Source organism: Crotalus tigris, unplaced genomic scaffold (assembly GCF_016545835.1).
Source record: "Crotalus tigris isolate CLP2741 ecotype Arizona unplaced genomic scaffold, ASM1654583v1 scf7180000018151.1857312, whole genome shotgun sequence".
NCBI lineage: Eukaryota > Metazoa > Chordata > Lepidosauria > Squamata > Viperidae > Crotalus > Crotalus tigris.
This window is the reverse complement of record NW_024096849.1, coordinates 208,707-232,138: the sequence shown is the minus strand read 5'-3', so window position 1 is coordinate 232,138 and position 23,432 is coordinate 208,707. Positions and strand designations below refer to the sequence as shown.

Genomic DNA, 23,432 nt, shown 5'->3' with positions numbered 1-23,432 from the left:
CGGTTGAGAACCATTGAGCTACATCCTTTGGAAGTAGACTCATGTGGCTGTGGTTTGGCCTCCCTGCCTCCTCCCTGACTATCTGCAGGGATGTGGAAGTTTTTTTGCTGACCATGCACCCATCTGCACAGACAAGCAGTGACAAGCCATTGAAGGCGCTGGCTGTGAACTAACCCAATTGACATAGGTCAGCCAAGAGCTCATATATTAGATTCATTTTTCTCCCAATTTTAGGCTGTTTCTCAGTACACCATTGCAGACGTGTCTTTCAGCAGAAAACAATGGTGTATTGTGCTTATGAAAGTTCAGTAAGATGTGCATGGAAAAGATTTTTTAAAACATTAATAAAGCTTGTTTTCAAGTTTCCCATGCAGAAGCCAATAGAAAAGAAACGTAAGAGGGGAAAAAAAAATCTAGTTAATGCATATCCATTGGAACTCCTATACATTTCCCCTAATATACAAATACTTAGCTATTTTGAATAGAATAGAGCTGGAAGAGACCTTGGAGGTCTTCTAGTCCAGCCCCCTGCTCAAATGACTGTCTAGCCCAGTGGTTCTCAACCTGTGGGTTGGGACCCCATTTGGGGTCGAACGACCATTTCACGGGGGTCACCAAACAACGCAGTCCACCATTTTTTCCCCCTTTTCCTTAGCTGTGCTACTCTCTTTTATTCTATTGGCTTTTGAAAGCCAATAGAATAGACTCTCTTGAATAGAGTCTAATTCTATTGGTTTTCAAAAGCCAATAGGAATTGTCCAGGCTGTCTCTGCCCTGCTGAGCCCGCCAAAAGTCCCATTCTGCAAACGGTGCTGCACCAGTTGAGTAGTCCTCGACTTACGACCGGTTGAGTAGTCCTCAACTTACGACTGGTTGGGATCGCTGCATTAAAAAGGTTGAGAACCACTGGTCTAGCCTCTTCTTAAAAATCTCCAGTGATGGAGCCCCCACGATTTCTGGAGGCAAGCTGTTCCACTGGTTGATTGTCCTCCCTGTTAGGAAGTTTCTCCTTAATTCCAGGTTGCTTCTCTCTTTGGTCAGTTTCCAACCATTGTTTCTCGTCCTGCCCTCTGGTGCTTTGGAGAATAATGTGACCCCCTCTTCCTTGTGGCAGCCCCTCACATACTGGAAGACTGCTATCATGTCTCCCCTATTTCTTGTTTTCTTTAGATTAGCCAAACCCAAATCCCTCAGCTGTTCTTCCTATGTTTTAGTCTCCAGGCCTTTGATCATCTTAGTTGCTCTTCTCTGAATTTTTTCCAAACTCTCAACATCTTTTTTGTGGTATGGTGACCAAAATTGGCTGCAGTATTCCAGGTGCGGTCTCACTAGGGTTTTATAAAGCGGCACTAATACCTCGCATGATCTTGATTCTATGCCTCTGTTTATACAACCCAGGACTGTATTAGTTTTTTTGGCTGCTGCTGCACACTGCTGGCTCATGGTCAAGGGATCGTCCACTAGGACTCCAAGGTCCCTCTCACAGTTGCTGTTTATGAGCCGGGTCTCGCCCAATCTGCACTTGTTCCTTTGATTCTTCCTGCCTAAATGTCAAACTTTGCTTTTCTCCCCATTGAAACTCATTTTGTTGGATCATAGGGCCCATTGTTCAAGTTTGTCAAGATCTTTTTGGATCCAGAGTTTGTCTTCTGGGGTGTTGGCTTCTCCTGCCAGTTTAGTGTCATGTGCAAATTTGAGGACTTCCCCTTCAATTCCCTCATCTAAGTCATTGATGAAGATATTGAAGAGTACTGGGCGTAAGATGGAGCCTTGTGGTACCCAGCTGGTTACTTCTCTCAGTGTGGATGTAGTGCCTGTTCATTGTGAATGTAGCTCTTTTAAATCAATCCAGCATCTTATTTAAAATCCAGATACAAACATGGACTCCGGGCACGATTTATAACATTCGTTCTCTCTTTTTTTTTTTTTGTTCTAGAGAGCATGACTTCTGCAACTTCACCCATCATTTTAAAATGGGATCCCAAAAGTTTGGAAATCAGGACTCTTACTGTGGAGAGATTATTGGAGCCACTAGTTACACAGGTAAGTTGTTAATGCAGCTTTACGCATTCCTTATTGTTTCGTCTGCTAAGGCTTAGCGTACTTATTTTTAACCAGTGTTTATATTGCACTTGCATTTGCCAGCTTATGACAAGAACAGTAAGGTTTGTCAAATAAGGATTTTAATTGCACTCTGTAGTGTGTATTTTTTCAGATTTCATTCAGCATTTTGGTTTTCTGAAAAAGAGTTAAGCCATCTTTTAGATCGCATGGAAACGTACTTGAAATTATTTTGTGTCTGGTGAGTGGAGCTGACTTGTCAGATTTTTAGTGTTATGTACGTGTACGCTTTTGAGAGGAAGCAACTAAATTTCATTTTTAATGTGGAAAAAAAATGACAATAAAGGTTATCTAATCTAGTGTGCACTGCTATTACAGACCTGCTAGATGACATTGTTTCATCCAAGAAGCTCGCCAACTCTGCAGGATTAAATCAGCCAAGTGGATGTTATGGGAGATGGGTAGCCTCTCAATTCACATGGCCCTGTGGAATGTAGGGCTTTATAGGTATCAACCAGCACCTTCAGTTGCACCTGGAACCAAATTGCAACCAGTGCAGCTGATGAAGCTTATTACTGCTTGCAGTGCCACATTCTCAACCAGCTGAAGGCTTCCAAGTGGTCTTCAAGGGCAGCCCCCATTTAAATCACATTGTAGGAGTCAAGCTGTTAGGTGACTAGGACAGGGTCTTCAAACTTGGCCCTTTTACGACTTGTAGACTTCAACTCCTAGAATTCCTCAGCCAGGCACGCGTGCCTCGCTGAGGAATTCTGGGAGTTGAAGTCCACAAGTCGTAAAAGGGCCAAGTTTGAAGACCCCTGGACTAGGACATGAGTGACTGGCTGAAGGCCCTCTGATCTAGGAAAGGACACAACGGATGCACCAGATAAAATTGAGCAAAGGCCTTCCTAGCCACCTAGCCACTTGCTCTTTAAGGCCTCCAATTGTGAACAATCTGAAGGGGGAAGTGCAACCCCATCCAAGGTCAAAGATAGAATCTAGAGCAGACATGTCAAACACAAGGCCCAGGGGCCAAATGCAGCCCGCAAAGTGGTTTCATGTGGCCCGCGAAGCCATCCTGGAAACAGTGAGGGAACGGCCCCCGCTGCCTTGGCCCTGGCCCAGGCTGGCCGGGAGCCAATGTACAATTTTGTGGTGGCCATCTATGCTGAAATGCATTCAGTCTTAGCTCCACAAGGCCGTCCAGAAACAGTGAGGAATCAGCCCCTGCCGCTTCACCCCACCCCCTGCTGGAGAGGGGTCACCCTTTGTGAGGAATGAAGAAATGCACCATCGCCTGGAAGTGGCCAGCAAATGGCCCTTGCCTGCTTCACATATCCAGCTTGATGGGCTCTGCCCCGGTCCCACCCCCTTCTGCCAGAGACCCTCAGATCTGTCCCACTCCTGCCCAGGCCCCCACAGACACCCTTGACGCGAACGATGTAGAGCTGGCCATGCCCACCCAGTAGGCCACACCCACCCCATCCACGCCCACTAGTAGGCCACACCCACCCTGGCCACCCCCCCCCCCTCAGGGCAACCGCAATGCTGATGCAGCCCTCAATGAAATTGAGTTTGACATCCCTGATCTAGAGGGTTGAAACACCCACTAGATCAGGGGTCTTCAAACTTGGCAACTTTAAGATTTGTGGACTTCAACTCCCAGAATTCCTCAGCCAGCCCTGGCTGGCTGAGGAATTCTGGGAGTTGAAGTCCACAAGTTTTAAAGTTGCCAAGTTTGAGGACCGTTGCACTAGATCTTGGTAGGAATCTGCTGGAGGTGGTCCCTCCCTATCCAAACCCATTATACTGTAGCCTCCAGGCCCTGGGACAGGACCTTGAGAACCTCATTTCCTTTTTTTCTATTCTGCACCAGATTAAAAAAAATATGAAAATCTGAGTGTAATAGAACTCTTGCTTAGCACAACTATGAAAGGAAGAAAAGAAACCAAAGCACTTAACGCTCATGAATGATATGCATAATGCATTAAGTGCTTCCACATAATATATTTAACCGAGTTATGATTTTGTTTCTTTGAAACGACTGGAGCTCTTCAATTTCCAACGAAGAATGTGAATTAGAATGCTCTGTTGAAATAGAGGAAATATTATTCCTAATTTCAGTTAGTTAATTTTACTTAATTTTTAATCATCATTACAAATGTTGATTCGCTGACATTGCCTTTCAGTAGCCCCTAGATTAGGTTTATAATCTTAGAAAGACATTAGGAAAGCTCAAGAAAATATGGTACGTCTGATGAACACCCCATTAGGAAGATAGATTGTTTCAGTGTCCTTAACCTAGTTGAGGACTGAGAATGTATAGTTTAAGTAAGTACAAATAATCCTTGATATACAACCATTCATAGCTTGACTCCCTCTTCTTTGGGGCAGCCCCTGAGATATTGGAACACTGCTATCATGTCCCCCCTCGTCCTTCTCTTCGTTAAACTAGACATCCCCAATTCCAGCAACCGTTCCTTATATGTTTTAGCCTCCAGTCCCCTAATCATCTTTGTTGCTCTTCTCTGCCCTCTTTCTAGAGTCTCAACATCTTTTTTAAATCTTGGTGACCCAAATTGGATGCCGTATTCCAAGTGTGGCTTTACCAAGGCCTTGTAAAGTGGTATTAACGCTTCATGTGATCTTGATTCTATCCCTCTGTTAATGCAGCCTAGCACTGTGTTGGCTTTTTTGGCAGCTGCAGCTGGCTCCTATTTAAGCGAATGTCCACTAGGACTCACTTAACAACAGTGATTCACTTAACAACTGTGGCAAGAAAGGTCGCACAATGGGGTTGCAATTCACTTAATGAATGTTTCGTTTAGCAACAGAAATTTTGGGCTCAATTGCGGTCGTAAGTCGAGGACCACCTGTACTGTTGGGCAGTGTTTGAGTTTCAGGATTTAGTGACTCGTCTAGACCAGGGGTAGGCAACCTTGGCTCTTTTATGACGCATGGACTTCCAGAATGCCTGAGCCAGCCATGCTGAGGGGAAGGGAGAGGTTTCAAAGCTGAGCCATGCTGGCTCAGGAATTCTGGGAGCTGAAGTCCACGAGTGATGAAGGGGCCTAGGCCTAGGCCAGAGATAGGTAACCTTGACTCTTTTATGACTTGTGGACTTCAACTCCCAGAATTCCTGAGCCAGCCATGCTGAGGGGAAAGGGAGAGTTTCCAAGCTGAGTCATGCTGGCTCAGGAATTCTGGGAGTTGAAGTCCACGAGTCAAAAAGAGCCAAGATTGCCTACCCCTGGTCTAAACAGCAGCTTTCTTGATGCTTCACCAGTATCCATGGTGGACATCTTCAGAGGCAAAGATCTTCTGTGATTCTGTGATTTGGATTATTACACTGATGGCTTGTTTACGGAAAAGAACCTTTAGATATCCTGTAATTCAGATACTGGATTTGGATTTAAGGAATCTCTCTTTCTCTCTCTTTTTAGCCTACTTAAGAAAAGAGATGGATTTGGTGGCTTGACTGGGGCGGAGGGACCGCTTCTCAATGTAAATCAGTTTCTTTTAATAATTAAGTGCTTACTTGTGGACTGGAAGCGGAAGGAATCCGTTTTATTAGTTTTTAATGCTGTATGTACTTTCTGCAGCTCTCCATGGAATACCAAAGGGAGTCACAGTATATCCTGCTTCTGCTTCAACTACTTCAAAATGTGGTTGTCTAGTTGTGATGGGCAATGTGCCACAGAGTCTTACTGCAGTGGTTTTGAAGAAGGCTCATAAATTCCTAAATTATAAATGGAATAGTGATACAGTTTTTGACTTGGTGGTTTTAAAAAGTCAATGTATGTAGGGTTAGTATTGTATAATGTTTTGCAGTTATTTATTATATATATTCATATATATTTCATACACTGTATAGGAACATATAAAGAGTCATATGTATTTCAGAACAGGAAGTCCTTAATCTATAATCAGTGATAATTATATATTATGGAATTCAGCTTTTAGCATCTGGTTTCACAAATTAAAGCTAAGCCATAGGTAATGTGGTTTCATTTTAGTTTGTGTGATATGTGAATCCAGTCTCTCTTGTTAGTAACCTGTAGTTTCCATTTAAGAATTATATGTGAAGCAGATCATGGAGAAAATAAATAGATTTTGTGGTTTTACCCTCCTATCAGAACAATCCTCCTAACCATATATACTCTGTTGTGTCAACGCTGCTCACATCGGATGTTTTTGCTTTGACAACAGTTAGAGATGCAACCATTTTCTTTTTATGTTTTACTTTTAGAGTTAGAGTTAGATGATGCTGGGGGGAGGAATATACACGAAAGTTTAGCTAGACATAACAATACTGGACCTAGTGTGTGAACCAAGGTTATTGAAATAGGAGATGGTAAGAATTGACGGGCTGGAGAACTGGAGGGAAAGCCTGTGCTTCAAACTAATTGGAAAATGTGATTTATGATGGTTAATTGGAGGAGGGAATTGTGCTTTGATACTATGTGCTCAAGGGTGGGGAATTCAGTTTTTGGCTTCGACTGTGTTAGTGCTGAAGTTATGCTTCTCAAATAAAGTTTGTTTAAGGTAAACAATGCCTCAAAGTTCATTGAAGAGCTTCATCTGTCGGAACCATGATATGTTGGTTTAAACTGAAAACTTTCAGGAAAGTTTAAAACTATTTTCTGTTTTAAAGGTGGGGATGTTTTTTTTTTTTTTTTTTTGTCTATTCGATGAATTTTGTAAACGTGAGAACAACTTGCATACTTTTGGTTCCTTCTCCTGGCCTAATTTGACTAAGTACCGTTTATTGATTTTACTTAGGCATTTTTTTTAAAAAAAAATATTGATCTGTGAGCTGTTTAAAGACCAGGAAGACAGGAAAAAAAGGATAGTGTTTTGGTTTTTTAAAAAAAATCTTTAAATTCTAGATCACTTTATGTGTAAACATATAAATTTCACCTAATAGCAGAAATACGTGGTGAGATAGGCTGGCAGCCAGCATAAAACCAAATCAAATGAGAGGCAGATACAATTTTAGTTTAATTCCAAAGCTCTTAGAAGCAGAATCTAAATGAATTGGTACAAACTCTGTAATTGACATTTCAACAAACTCAATTTGTTAATATAAAATACAGTGGTGGGTTTTTTTCCCCTTATAAAATCCTTAATACGTGGTTAAAGATGTCTGAATATTGTCTAAATCAGCGGTCTTCAAACTTGGCCCTTTTATGATTTGTGGACTCCAACTCCCAGAATGCCTCAGCCAGTGTGTCTGGCTGATGAATTCTGGGAGTTGAAGTCCACAACTCATAAAAGGGCCAAGTTTGAAGACCCCTGGTGTAAATAGTCAGTACAAAACTCAGCTCTCAACATTTGAGTCTGGCGTAGGTCTTTAAAGAGCCATCAAATGCAGGTAGTCCTCAACTTATGACCTACAATTGGGCCCAAAGTTTACATTGCTAAGCAAGACAGCTGTTAAGTGAAATTTGTCCCATTTCATGATCTTTCTTGCTATAGTTGTTAGGTGTAGTTGTTAAGTTGGTAACATGGTGGTTAAAATGAATCTGGCTCCTCCATTGACTTCGTTGGTCAGAAGGTTGCAAAAGAGGATCACGTGACCCCGGGACATTGCGACCGTCATAAATACATGCCAAGGGTCCAGTTTTTGATTACGTGACTGTGAGGAATGTTGCAATGGTCGTAAATGTGAAAAATGATCGTAAGTTCCTTTTTTCCCAGTCCTGTTGTAATTTCGAACAGTAACAAAAGAAATGGTCGTTATTGGAAGCCTTCCTTTAAGTTTTCCAGGACCTTTTATTTTGAACTAAAGAGCTAAAAAGTCTGGTTTGGTCCCTCCATGCCAGATATTTGGAAGAAACGATGGGTCATCCGACTGCAGAAGCCAGGAGACTTCAGCTACTAACTTCTCCAGTCCAGTTTGACCTGAATGATGGACCTCAGCCTTATCACTACTATTCTATAACCGTTGGCTCAAATATAATGCTGGAAATAACCCCAGTTGAAAGAAAGAAACATAATTTGGAAATTGAGAATACGATGGGGAAAAAGATGGAATAGCAGATGGATGGAGTAAAGGGGCTTTGATTTCTGGGCAAGTGGTAAAGGAAACACCAGGGGTTCCATATGTTGCTCCTCGGTCTCCATTTTATAATTTATGCATAGTTTTTTGTCTCCTGTTGAGCTGAAAAGACTCCTGGAATGGCTTGCAAAGAATAAGATAAATCCAGCTGTTTTTTTTTGCGGGGGGGGGCAGTCTATGAACTAAAACAAGAATTTCTTTCAAGTCAAGCTTTGTCCCTGAAGACTCTAAGGAGGCATCTGTGTAGTTTTCTTGGTAACGGTATGGAAATTGCACGCGCGGTTCATTTTTTTTCAGTTTCTCAATCAGACTAAATCTCAATCAGACTAAATTTCCTGCTGGTTTTTCATCTGAACAGTTTGAGCTTGATTCGCTCGTTAAGATCAGACCAGATTGTCTAGGGCAGTGATGGCGAACCTTTTAGAGACTTGAGTGCCCAAACTGCAATCCAAAACCCACTTATGCATCGTCGAGTGCCGGGTGGGTGTGGCCCATTGGCTGGGTGTGGCCCGTTGGGTGGGCGTGGCCAGTTGGGTGGGCATGGCTGCAGTGGTAACGGCAGACTGGGTGGGACTAAAAAGTTCAATCAATCAATCCCAACTTTGCAAGAACTTTTTTTTCCCGCGAGAAGTTGAAATTGACTGATTGAAGTTTTTTTTTTTTTGCACACGGCGGCGGAGGCCTAAAGCGAAAAGGTTTTATAAAACCCAACTGAAGGCCTAGGACTGGGGCGACAATGCTCGTGCCCATAGAGAGGGCTCTGAGTGCCGCTTCTGGCACCCATGCCATAGATTCGCCACCATTGGTCTAGGGCAGTGGTTCTCAACCTTTTTAATGTCGCAACCCCCAACTGGTCGTAAGCCGAGGACTACTCAACCGGTCGTAAGTCGAGGACTACTCAACTGGTGCAGCACCGTTTGCAGAATAGGACTTTTGGCGGGCTCAGCAGGGCAGAGACAGCCTGGACAATTCCTACTGGCTTTTGAAAGCCAATAGAATTAGACTCTATTCAAGAGAGTCTATTCTATTGGCTTTCAAAAGCCAATAGAATAAAAGGGAGTAGCACAGCCAAGGAAAAGGGGGAAAAATGGCGGACTGCGTTGTTTGGCGACCCCCGTGAAATGGTCGTTCGACCCCAAATGGGGTCCCGACCCACAGGTTGAGAACCACTGCTCTAGGGGCTTCCATTTAGCTGGCAGAACCCGAAAGGAAATGGAAGGGATGAGGAAAACGAAGCAATCTAGGCAAAGGTTCCTAGTTTATATTGTTATAATAGGTTTTGAGAAATTGGTAGAGGACCGCTACCATACAGATTAAATGGTCTGGTGTTTTTCCTTAGAGGGCAGTTGGTTTGGGTAGCCTGTATGATGATTGGGACAAGATAGTGGAAAGCAGGTACAGGTGAATCTGGCAAAAGTGGGATTTCTTATTGCTTCTGCCTCCTCCTTTTCTTTTATGATGTACTAGCAAGCAATATATATCTTACGTCCTGAGTCCCAGTCATGAAGGAGCAATAGATTGAAAGCTTTAGGCAATATGGAAGGCCTAGATAGCGCACGTCTATAGAAGAAGGACAGGCGGAGTCAAGAGAGGAATTAGCCTGGAGTCATTATGTTCCCACAAGTGGTCTAACCCCTCTTGAATTGATACCTAGCTCCAATTTAGTGCCGACTGTTAAATTGACTAGATTCTTATGTAAAGCAGTAAATCAGATTAACTGGAATGTAGGGTGTGGTTCTGATTCTTGGGCGCCTGACAAAACCCTAGCATAGTGTTTTTCAACCTTGACAATTTTAAGGCATGTGGACTTCAACTCCCAGAATTCCACAGCCAGCATTGCTGGCTGTGGAATTCTGGGAGTTGAAGTCCACATGCCTTAAAATTGTCAAGGTTGAGAAACACTGCCCTAGCAGAATGATATGGGAACTGCTGTCAATCATGTTTACTTGCAGGTTCATGAAATTAAGTATGCTGTTAAAATATGCAAATATAATGTGGCTGAAGATGTACTGAGTTTGGATGTTGAACAAAACTTCTATGCCTAATTTAGCACTGGTGAATCCATTCAAATTCATTAATATCTGTGGTGAAATAGGGGTGTGGTTCTGGAAATCTATTTATTTTGTATTATTCGGAACCTGGCTCATTACTTGAGGCCTTTGAGTAAAATGGACAAAGGAAGAGGAAATGGAATATATGAAAAAGGAATAACTGACAAGGCAATTTTGTAATCAGTACATTCCTAAAGTGGTCTAGATCAAACTTGAGCTGGCTAAATTTCCATTTCCATAATAGCAGAAGCAGTTACAGAATCACGTAACTCAAAACTATTTTAAAATAATTTTGTCTCCCTTTGCACATACTTCTGCGATGGAATAAAAATAGTTCTCAGAGCCTCTTTTCTTCTCATACATGATATTATTGGTATTGTAACAGAATAGCAGAGTTGGAAGGGACCTTGGAGTCAAACCTGCTCAGGCAGGAAACATTATACCATTTCACACAAATGGTTGTCCAATCTCTTCACAAAAACTTGGAGCAATCACAACTTCTGGATTATGTTCTGATATAGTATTCCACAGATAGACAGGTACTCAATTTTTCTAAAAATCCAGAGGAATTTGTTTTCACAATTCGTGCAAAGAAATATTTTATTAGGTCTTGCTCCTATCTGCCTGTCTTTCTCTCTCTATCATCTGTCTGTCCTATCTATCTATCTATCTATCTATCTATCTATCTATCTATCTATCTATCTATCTATCTATCTATCTATCTATCTATCTATCTATCCTTCTGTCTATCTATCTATCTATCCATCCATCCATCCTTCCTTCTGTCCGTCCATCCGTCCATCCATCCATCCATCCATCCATCCATCCATCCATCCATCCATCCATCCATCCATCTATCTATCTATCTATCTATCTATCTATCTATCTATCTATCTATCTATCGTCTGTCTGTCTCTGTCTGTCCTATCTATCTATCTATCTATCTATCTATCTATCTATCTATCTATCTATCTATCTATCTATCTATCCTTCTGTCTATCTATCTATCTATCCATCCATCCATCCTTCCTTCTGTCCGTCCATCCATCCATCCATCCATCCATCCATCCATCCATCCATCTATCTATCTATCTATCTATCTATCTATCTATCTATCTATCTATCGTCTGTCTGTCTCTATCTGTCCTATCTATCTATCTATCTATCTATCTATCTATCTATCTATCTATCTATCCTTCTGTCTATCTATCTATCCATCTATCCATCCTTCCGTCCGTCCGTCCATCCATCCATCCATCCATCCATCCATCCATCTATCTATCTATCTATCTATCTATCTATCTATCTATCTATCTATCTATCTATCGTCTGTCTGTCTCTGTCTGTCCTATCTATCTATCTATCTATCTATCTATCTATCTATCTATCTATCATCTGTCTATCTTTCTGTCTATCTATCTATCTATCATCTATCTGTCTCTCTGTCTATCTATCTATCATCTATATCTATCATCTATCTGTCTGTCTGTCTATCTGTCTATTAATTTAATTTAACTTAATTTAATTTAATTTAATTTATTCCTAGTCGTTTAGGATGGCGCTATGAAGAGACATAAATCTATATATAAAAATCTCTTTAAGAAATGCGGTAGTGGAGTGACACTGCCCATTTTGCTGAGTTGTTACCACTGAGAGATGTTTCATCACACTTAAGGTTTGGAGGTGACCTTTAATAGCCCTGCTTTTACGCATCTCTGTTTGGATTATTTTATCAGCCCAGCAGATCATAGATTCTTGACCTACCGCCTCTGGTGCTTTCAGTGAACCCAGTTCAAGGGGAAGATGGTGGATAAGCAAGGTTACAAGCTGAGCCGTAATGAACAAAACTAAGAAATTAGAATCCTATCTGAATTGAACAACTGCACGACATGGCTTGAATAAAGAAGAAGAAAAACTTGCAGTCAATGACCATTTGGGCTTTCCCTATTTCATTTTGAACTTTTAGGAGCCAGAACGATACTCATAAAAGAAGATAATAAGCCTCCTTAAAAAAGTTAATTTCTTTTTTGTGAAGTTCTTATTTATGACGTTCCACCTAGTTCATTTGCATAACGATTTATACTTTGTCTAACATTTGAGCCAGAAGACCATCCCAGTCAAGTGGGTTATTATAGGATAAGTCAATTACCAGCTCTTATTTTTCAGACTAATTGTATTAATGTCTTTATGTGTAGTCATTTGGAAACAAATGCATTTTTCCTGTCTCTTGGAGAATAGAGCTTGCTCCATTAAAAAAAAAAAGCTATGCGATTTATATTCTGCCTTGTGCAGGTCTGTGACTGTAATTAAGATTTGGTTTGATTTGTATTTTGCCCCCTGTCCTCATAGCACATACCACTAACCCAGATTAAAACAAAAACTAGACTTCTCTGCAGATGTTCATGGAAGTTGGTCAGTTGTGACAATTTTACCCCTTTTTTCTTTGGTTTTGCCCTCTTTTTATTTGCTCTCCCCTTGTATTGTTTGGATAAAACCTGCTCACTATACTATTATTATTCTCAATCATCGCACAGTCAGCCAGATGTTCAGACTGGATTTGGCATTTTGTCTACCTATCGAGTCCTTACCCAGGACCTGGGATAGGCAGATGTAGATGTTTGATGGTATTACAGGTATCGTCGCAGGATGGAAGCAGTTCCTAATAAGGCCGCCTTTTGCAATTGACTAATAGCAAATTTGTCAATGCCAATGGTGTTCAAGTGGTGCTCCAGTTGTTTTGGGATTGCGCCCAAGGAGCCTATGACTATTGGTACTACCCTTGCTTGCTTTTGCCACAGTCTTTCTATTTCTATTTGTAGGTCTTTGTATTTTGTTATCTTCTCCAGTTCTTTCTCTTCTATTCTGCTGTCTCCAGGCACTGCCACGTCCACTATCCAGACTTTTTTGTCTTTCTTATCGACAATTGTTAAGTCTGGGGTGTTATGTTGCAGGTGCTTGTCTGTTTGAATTCTGAAGTCCCAGAGCAGTTTAATTTTATCATTTTCTATGACTTTCTCTATTTTATGATCCCACCAGTTTTTGCTTACAGGCAAATGATATTTTTTGCAGATCTTCCAATGCACCATTGTTGCTACTTTGTCATGCCGCTGCTTGTAATCAGTCTGTGCAATCTTCTTGCAACAGCTTACCAAGTGGTCCACTGTTTCTTCAGCTTCTTTGCATAGGCGGCACTTACTGTCTGTTGCTGTCTTCTCAATTTTGACTTTGTATGCATTTGTCCTTAAGGCTTGGTCTTGTGCAGCCAGAATTAGTCCCTCGGTCTCTTTCTTCAATTTTCCTGCTCTTAGCCATTGCCAGGTTTTATTATTATCTGCTTTCCCAGCTATTTTTTTCATGTATTGGCCATGTAGTGCTTTGTCTTCCCATGCCTCTATTCTGTTCTTCATTTGGTCTTTCTTGTAGGCCAGTTTGGTCTCTCCAGTAGTTAGTAAGCCTTCCTGATATACTAATTTCAGTGCATCTTCATCATTGTTCTTCAGATATTCTTCCAAAGCCATTTTTTCTTCTTCAACCATCTGATGTACTTGTAGCATTCCACGCCCACCTATTTGCCTTGGTAGATAAAGTCTATCAATGTCACTGCGTGGATGAAGGGCGTGATTCATTGTCATTATTTTTCTGGTCTGCCTATCCATTGCTTTTAGTTCTGCTTGAGTCCAGTCCACTATTCCAGCTGTGTACCTAATGACTGGGATTGCCCAGGTGTTGATTGCCTTTATGGTATTTCCTCCATTGAGTTTGGATTTTAAGATCTTCTTCACTCTCTTGATGTATTCACCTCTAATCTTTTTCTTGACTTCAGTGTGCTTGATGTTGTCAGCTTGAAGGATACCCAAGTATTTGTAGTACTCTTCCTCATCCAGACTCTTAATGTTATTTTCGTGGGGCATCTTGATTCCTTCAGTTTTCATTATTTTTCCTTGTTTGATAGTAAGTGTGGCACATTTGTCCAAGCCAAACTCCATTACAATATCTTGGCTATATATACGGACAGTGTTGAGCAGCGATTCTATTTCAGATGATGTTTTTCCATACAGCTTCAGATCATCCATATAAAGGAGGTGGGATAGTCTGGCAGATGTTTTTGATGTTTGATAGCCATGTCCTGAGTTATTCAGTATTGTTGACAGAGGAAACAGTGCAATAACAAATAGTAATGGTGATAATGAATCTCCTTGAAATATTCCTCTCTTGATATTAACCTCTCCCAGCCTCTCACCATTGATCTGCAACTGTGTCTTCCATTGTGCCATCGATCTTTGCACAAATTTTCTGATGTTTCTACTGACTCCTGTTATTTCTAGGCACTTGATTATCCAATCATGTGGCAGAGAGTCAAATGCCTTTTTGTAGTCAATCCATGCCACATTCAGGTTGGTCTTCCTTCTCTTGCAGTTTTCCAAGATCATTTTGTCTATTAGGAGTTGATCTTTTGTTCCTCTGCTATTGGGGCGGTTTCCTTTCTGCTCAGGTGGAAAGAGATTGTTTTCAACTAGATGCTGTTGTACTGCATCAGCTACCACACCAGTTAGTAATTTGAAAGTTGTTGGTAAGCAGGTAATTGGCCTGTAGTTACCTGGTGTTGCCCCTTTTGCTGGATTTTTCATTATTAGGTAGGTTTTCCCAGTTGTTAGCCACTTTTCAATTTCTCCTCCTTGTAGTATATTGTTGAATTGCTTGGCAATGAGTGGGTGTATAACAGTTAGATGTTTCAACCAAAACCCATGCAGTTCATCTTCACCTGGTGCTGACCAATTTTTGATTTTCTTTGCTCTTTTTTCTACCATTTTTGTTGTTATTACTAGTTCTTTCATTTCAACTTCTGTTTTATTTGCATCCACCTCTTTTAACCAAGCTGCATCCTTGTTGTATTTCTTTGGGTTATCCCATATCTGCTTCCAGAATTGCACTGTTTCTTCCTTGTCAGGTACTGACTGATTCCTTGCAGTTTCTCCATTGATGGATTGGTAGAAACGTTTCTGATTGGATTGAAATTGGAGGTTCTGCCTATAGTTTGCAATTCGAGCTTCATATCTACTGATTTTCCTGGCTATAGCTGTTATTTGTTGCATTATTATTATTATTATTATTATTATTATTATTATTATTATTATTATTATTATTATTATTATTATTGGAAGGGACCTTGGAGGTCATCTCGTCCAACTCCCTGCTCAGGCAGGAAACCCTATACTATTTTGGACAAATGGCTGTCCAGTCTCTTCTTAAAAACTTCCAGTGTTGGCGCATTCACTGCTTCTGGAGGCAGGCTGTTCCACTGGTTAATTGTTCTAACGGTCAGGAAGTTTCTCCTTAGTTCTCGGTTGCTTCTCTCCTTGATTAGTTTCCATCTGTTGCTTCTTTTCCTGACTGCTATCATGTGTCTCCCCCCCCATCCTTCTCTCATTATACTAGACATACCCAATTCTTGTGGACTTCAACTCCCAGAATTCCTCAGCCAGTATGCCTGGCTGAGGAATTCTGGGAGTTGAAGTCCACAAGTCATCAAAGGGCCAAGTTGGAAGACCCCTGTCCTAATGGATGGACCACTTTAGCGGTGTAACCAGTGATGATAGGACCCCCATTTGTTGATAGTGTTCAATTAGACCAGTGGTTCTCAACCTGTGGGCCGGGACCCCATTTGGGGTCGAACGACCATTTCACGGGGGTCACCAAACAACGCAGTCCGCCATTTTTTCTCCCCTTTTCTTTAGCTGTGCTGCTCCCTTTTATTCTATTGGCTTTTGAAAGCCAATAGAATAGACTCTCTTGAATAGAGTGTAATTCTATTGGCTTTCAAAAGCCAATAGGAATTGTCCAGGCTGTCTCTGCCCTGCTGAGCCCGCCAAAAGTCCCATTCTGCAAACGGTGTTGCACCAGTTGAGTAGTCCTCGACTTACGATCGGTTGAGTAGTCCTCGACTTATGACCGGTTGGGGGTCGCGGCATTAAAAAGGTTGAGAACCACTGAATTAGACCCTGTATAGCTCTCAGGTACTTTAATATAGATTTTTGCCCTGAGCAGGGGATTGAATTTGATGTCTCAATATCACCTTTATACATTTATTGGTTCTATGTTTGGCGTTTCGTGAAAGGTGTCTAGGAATATTTTTTTTATTAAATCATTGCGTCTCTCGCTAAACTAACATTACAGAAATTCCTTGGGAAAGGAAGCACAGCCTTGAATAGTAAAAACAGCAACTCTGAGACATAATTTACACATGCCTATAATGGATGCCCCGGGAGAAAATGTGAACGCTATTCTACGTCTGCTTTCTAAATACGAATAAAATGGGTTGCAGCTGTTTTCCGAAATACTGAGTTTGCTACTTGTTATAATCAGATCGACAGAAATTGGGGAGTTTCTGCAGTCGTTTCATCATCTGAGCACTTTGAGGTACAAACTCCCAGCGAAAGATCGCCATCTGTTTTGTTCTCTTAATGAGAGTAAATGAAGCAAACATTTAGGAGTAAGAGATGGTTTGGACACAACGCATGACGCGTTTTTCAGTCTAATGTTTTGATGCTTCCTCCTCCTCTCTGGCGTGGCTGCAAAAATGAGTCAGGAAACTTTCATTTTCCAATTAAAGCAGTGGTTCTCAACCTTTTTAATGCCGCGACCCCCAACCGGTCGTAAGTCGAGGACTACTCAACCGGTTGTAAGTCGAGGACTACTCAACTGGTGCAGCACCGTTTGCAGAATTGGACTTTTGGCGGGCTCAGCAGGGCAGAGACAGCCTGGACAATTCCTATTGGCTTTTGAAAGCCAATAGAATTAGACTCTGTTCAAGAGAGTCTATACTATTGGCTTTCAAAAGCCAATAGAATAAAAGGGAGTAGCACAGCTAAGGAAAAGGGGGAAAAATGGCAGACTGTATTGTTTGGCGACCCCCGTGAAATGGTCGTTCAACCCCAAATGGGGTCCCGACCCACAGGTTGAGAACCACTGAATTAAAGGGACTAGATAGATTTCCACGCTACTGAAAGCCGAAAATTTAGTGTTTCGTCCTAGCTATGATTAAATCAGTTTATGACCTATGTTTGTTTATTGACATTATTGTTTTGTTGTTGTTGTTAGTTGTGAAGTTGTGTCAGACCCATCGCGACCCCGTGGACCACGTTCCTCCAGGCCTTCTTGTCCTCTACTATCTTCTGGAGTCCATTTAAGCTCAGGCCTCCTGCTTCAGTGACTCCATCCAACCACCTCCTTCTCTGTCGTCCCCTTCTTCTCTTGCCCTCCATCTTTCCCAGCATCAGGCTCTTCTCCAGGGAGTCCTTCCTTCTCATTAGGTGGCCAAAGGACTTGAGTTTCAACTTCAGGATCTGGCCTTCTAAAGAGCAGTTGGGGTTGATCTCCTCTAGGACTGACCAGTTTGATTGCCTTGCAGTCCAGGGGACTCGCAGGAGTCTTCTCCAGCACCATCGTTCCAAGGCCTCCATACTTTGGTGCTCAGCCTTTCTTATGGTCCAGCTTTCACAGCCATACATTGCAGCTGGGAAAACCATGGCCTTGACTATACGTACTTTTGTTGGCAGGGTGACGTCTCTGCTTTTTAGTATGCTGTCTAGATTTGCCATAGCTTTCCTCCCCCAGAGCAAGTATCTTTTAATTTCTTGGCTGCAGTCCCCATCTGTGTTGATCTTGGAGTCCAGGAAGATAAAATCTGTCACTACCTCCATTTCTTTAGCTATTGTTAAAGTTGACTTGAGTTTAGAGTCAGATGGAAAATCTGTGAGCCTCTTGGAAGTTACTGGAATTCTCAACATGGGTTTGTAGATTAGCAGCCTCTGAAAGGCGAGCAATCCCTTTGCAGTATTAGATTAGAGCAGGGGTCTTCAAACTTGGCCCTTTTATGACCTGTGACTTCAACTCCCAGAATTCCTCAGCCAGGCACTCGTGCCTGGCTGAGGAATTCTGAGAATTGAAGTCCACAGGTCATAAAAGGGCCAAGTTTGAAGACCCCTGGTTTAGAGGTTGGATGACCTACAAATCTGCCATTAACCTAAAGCAGCATTTCCTACTGTTCTGTATTGTACTCAAATCTGTGTTAGAAAAGCAGAAACTGGAATGCACAAGCCTGAAGCTCATTAGCAATGCCATTTTTGGTTTGGGCCTTCATAGGTAGATATAATTAATGTGCCTTTAATGTTCCGTGTTCAAGCTCTCTGAGTTACTTTGCTTGCTTTGTTTATGAAGCCTATATAGCTGTCCACTCAACCAAGTGATACTGAAAAAAATTATCAATATCATTAAGGCAGGGAGCAGAATTTCAGCTAATTGGGCTTTATCGGGATGAAATGCCGTATATTTTGTGGTGTTTCAGAGGAATTATTCCAGAGTTCATTTAATTTCTACATAATCCTTAAGCAAACTTAAATTGGGTTATTACCCAACTCTTTGCTTCTTCTTGAATGTGGGTATGCATTGATATCTCTACATTTTTTTTACATCTTTCTGATGCAACGTAATAAAAGTGAATGATATTCAGTGAATGTAAGCATCTTTTCAGAAACTGTATATATATTTGATTTTATGTGGTTAAGAACGAGTGGGTCTTTAAGATGCATCGGTTGTTTTAACTAAAAGAAAGCACTTGAACCATCATAAAGGATGGAATTTGACAAGCATCAAATATTTTTATCTTTAGGGCCAACAAAACTACTTGTGGATGGAGAATTATCTGCATAGGAATGAAGAAACTGCCACCTAGTCAGGCCATTTTCTGGCCTTTATTCCATAATTACCTTTCCATCTCCAGTTGTAGCATTCTTAGTAAATGATACTCAGAAAATAAATTTTCGAATAGAAAATAGAATAGAATAGAATAGAATAGAATAGAATAGAACTGGAAGGGACCTTGGAGGTCTTCTAGTCCAGCCCCCTGCTCAAGCAGGAGAACCTATACCAGTGGTGGCGAACCTATGGCACGGGTGCCAGAGGCGGCACTCAGAGCCCTCTCTGTGGGCACACACACCATCACCCCAGTCCTGGGCCTTCAGCTGGGTTTTATAAAACCTTTTCGCTTTAGGCCTCTGCCGCCGTGTACAAAAAAAAAGGTTCAATCAATCAGTCAATTTCAATTTCTCGCGGGAAAAAAAAGATCTTGCAAAGTTGGAATTGATTGATTGAACTTTTTAGCCCCACCCACTCTGCTGTTACCACCGCAGCCACGCCCACCCAATGGGCCACACCCACCCAATGGGCCACACCCACCTGGTACCCGACGATGCATAAGTGAGTTTTGGGTTGCAGTTTGGGCACTCGGTCTCTGATCTATACCAGTGGTGGCGAACCTATGGCACTCAGAACCCTCTCTGTGGGCACGCGCACCATCGCCCCAGTCCTGGGCCTTCAGCTGGATTTTATAAAACCTTTTTGCTTTAGGTCTCCATTGCCATGTGCAAAAGAAAAAAGTTCAATGAATCAGTCAATTTCAACTTTTCGCGGGGAAAAAAAAAGATCTTGCAAAGTTGGAATTGATTGATTGAACTTTTTAGTCCCATCCAGTCTGCTGTTACCACCACAGCCATACCCATCCAATCGGCCACACCCACCCAATTGGCCACACCCACCCAATGGGCCACACCCACTGGCACTCGACCACACATGTGGATTTTGCGTTGCAGTTTGGGCACTCGGACTCTAAAAGGTTCGCCACTGACCTACACCGTCTCGGACAGTTGACTGTCTAGTCTCTTCTTAAAAATCTCTAGTGATGGAGCGCCCATCGTTAATGATACAATAAAGGCTATACTCATTCCTCTTCCCATTTCTTCTCTAGTTTTTTTTTTTTTTTTGTGAAATTGTTCACCTTTATCTTTATTACATATTACTTTAACAGAGTGATATGATTTTGGATCAAAGGAGAAACCCACTCATATGCTAAATGTGTATGGAGATTCTCAGTTGTCCCAAATGTGCTTTTTTTTTCAGGAGGCAACTGGACTTAATTGTTTTTCTTTGAAGGCGTTTCGCTTCTCACCCAAGAAGCTTCTTCAGCTCTGACTGGATGGTGGGGAGTGGAAGGATTTATACTCCTTGCAGACAGCTGGTCATTTGCATCCTTTTAGACTCTAAAAGAAGGCGAATGACCAGCAGTCCGCAAGGAGTATAAATCCTTCCATTCCCCACCATCCAGTCAGAAGCTTCTGGGATGAGAAGTGCATCTCTTGCACTACAAGGAAAAAAAATTAAACGGCAGCATTTTGTGGTAAAAATGCTACGAAACGTTATCTATTGATCATTCTGAATTTGTGAGTATGTGAGACGAAAGGCTGGGTTTGCTTTCTCTTCTCATATATATACATTATATACAACAAAGATGATTAGGGGACTGGAGGCTAAAATATATGAGGAACAGTTGCTGGAATTGGGTAGGTCTAGTTTAATGAGGAGAAGGACGAGGGGGGACATGATAGCAATCTTCCAGTATCTCAGGGGCTGCCCCAAAGAAGAGGGAGTCAGGCTATTCTCCAAAGCACCGGAAGGCAGGACAAGAAACAACGGATGGAAACTAATCAAGGAGAGAAGCAACCTAGAACTAAGGAGAAACTTCCTGACAGTGAGAACAATTGACCAGTGGAACAACCTGCCTCCAGAAGCTGTGGGTGCTCCAACACTGGAAGTTTTAAAGAAGAGACTGGACAGCCATTTGTCCGAAATGGTGTAGGGTTTCCTGCCTGAGCAGGGGGTTGGACTAGATGACCTCCAAAGTCCCTTCCAACCTCCTCCTCCTCCTCATCATCATTATTATTGATCATCGCACAGTCAGCCAGATGTTCAGACTGGATTTGGCCTTTTGTCTACCTATCGAGCCCTTACCCAGGACCTGGGATAGGCAGATGTGGATGTTTGATGGTATTACAGGTATCGTCGCAGGATGGAAGCAGTTCCTAGTAAGGCCGCCTTTTGCAATTGACTAATAGCGTATTTGTCAATGCCGATGGTGTTCAAGTGGTGCTCCAGTTGTTTTGGGATTGCACCGAAAGGCACCTATGACTATTGGTACTACCCTTGCTTGCCTTTGCCACAGTCTTTCTAGTTCTATTTGTTGGTCTTTGTATTATTATTATTGTTGTTGTTGTTGTTACATACATCCACAGCTGAGCCCAAAATTTCTGTTGCTAAATGAAATGTTAAGTGAGTTTGCTTCATTGTACGACCTTTCTTGCCACAGTTGTTAAGTGAATTGCCGTAATTGTTAAATTAGTCAACCTGTTGTTAAGTGATTCTGGGCTACCCCATTGATGTTGCTTGTCAGAAGGGGATCACATGACCCCGGGACTCGGCAACCGTCATAAATATGAGTCAGTTGCCAAACGTCTGAATTTTGATCATGGGGATGCTACAATGGACTGTGAAAAACAGTCGTAGGTCACTTTTTTCAATGCCATTTTAAATTTGAATAATCCCTAAATGAGTGGCCGTACGTCGAGGAATACCTGCAAAATCATACGTTGTAAGTGTTTATCATTGCAAAATTATAGATGTGTTTGAAAAAGTCTGATTGAAAGAAAAAAAGCATAGAAAAGATCCAAGACAGAAGATCAGTTTCAACTTTCGGCTGTCTCTCTACTTGACATGAAATAAAGTAATGGATAACTTTGCGTTGTAGATAGATGATAGATGTAGGGCAGGGCTGGAGGATGAAAAGCGTTTCAGAAAGGAAATATATTTGAATTCTATCTTAGTACGTCATATAAAAGCTTTCTATTGCATGAAGAATGTATTGAAAATGCTTCTTAAATGAGGATGTATATTCAGTCAGACCGCTGTTTTCTTTTTATGAATCCTTCTTTTGATGGGATAAAAGAAAATTTCTCTCACTGCATGATTAAATGCTGAGATGAGATTACAGAAAAGTTTGATGAAAATGTACTATGTTTCTCTTTCCTCCTGTCATGTTAACACAAAAGGACTCTGGCTAGGTGCTATACATTATTCATACAGTTACCCTGCCAAAACGTAGATAACCTCGGCTAACAAAAGGCAATAAAAAGAAGTAGTCAGCCTTGTGATAGCTTGACAACATGACAGTAGATCTCAACAATCTGGCTCTTTTGAATATAATACAATTTTTGGAGGGCCTCCAAAAGATACATTTGTAATTAGGCAGACATCTGCAAGAAGACATATTTTGTCAGAAGCGTTGTACATGTTCATCAACGTATGTAAACACCTGTTTTTATGCTTATTTTCTTTTGTGGAGAGAGAAAAATGAGTTTGCGACAGAGATTCCTATAAACGATAAAAGATGTAGCAGCCAGGTTATAATTATAGAATAGTATAGAGCTGGAAGGAACCTTGGAGGTCTTCTATTTAGTCTATAATATTTCTATAATGCTGTACAATTCAGTAACATTTTCAGCTTGTAACAGAAAGGGAAAAAAAACCCCTGATATATATGTAGATGCAGAGATCAATATTTTCTGACAAGCCCGGAACTTAGGAATTTAATATTAATACATATTAATATTGATAAGTCTCAGGATGGTACGATAATTTTATCTATTTCATCTATCTGTCTGCCTGTCTGTCCGTCCATCCATCCATCCATCCATCCATCCATCCATCCATCCATCTATCTATCTATCTATCTATCTATCTATCTATCTACCTACCGTATTTTCCGGCGTATTAGACGACTCGGCGTATAAGACGACCCCCGACTTCAGAGAAGATTTGCACGGTTTAGAAAGTCGTCTTATAAGCCGCAAAATACAGTATCTATCTATTTATCCACCATCTATCTATCCACCATCTATCCATCCATCAATCATCCATATCCATCATCCATCCATCCAGCCATCATTCATCCAGCCATCCGTCAATCTGTCTGTCCATCCGTCCATAATCTATATGAGCAGTCTCCATAAGAAGAGTTTATTCCATGAAAATTTCACAGGAAGCTTGACATGAAGAGAACACTTGGACAGCATGTCACAAAGCTTTTATGCAGATTCATAATGTTTCATCTAATTCTTCTCTTCCCCAACTTTAAAACTTATTTTACTGCTGCAGCACTTCTGATAGATGATCCCAGAATCTTGTTTGCTTTCTGTTCCTTCCTAGCAAACTCCATATCTCTCTGTCTATAGCAGGGGTGTCCAGCCTTGACAACTCTTTAGACTTGTGGACTTCAATCCCCAAAAATGGATGGAAACAGAAACTGTATCTACGCAGTATTTTTCTGATACTGCAGTTTCTTGTTGCTGGTTTGCATTGAAGTTTAAGATGGT

The 23,432-nt window shown here is 41.4% G+C and overlaps 1 protein-coding gene across 2 annotated transcripts in view; it reads left to right on the top strand.

The window, feature by feature from the left end:
• The window catches only part of LOC120310211 (catenin alpha-2-like), a 152,650-nt gene that overhangs the window by 48,211 nt on the left and 81,007 nt on the right, over window positions 1–23,432 (top strand). For both annotated transcript variants that reach the window (XM_039348363.1, XM_039348364.1), the window contains exon 2: window positions 1,937–2,043. In XM_039348363.1, coding sequence (XP_039204297.1) covers window positions 1,942–2,043 — 102 coding nt within the window. In that variant the 5' untranslated portion in view covers window positions 1,937–1,941. The remainder of the gene's footprint in view (window positions 1–1,936; window positions 2,044–23,432) is intronic.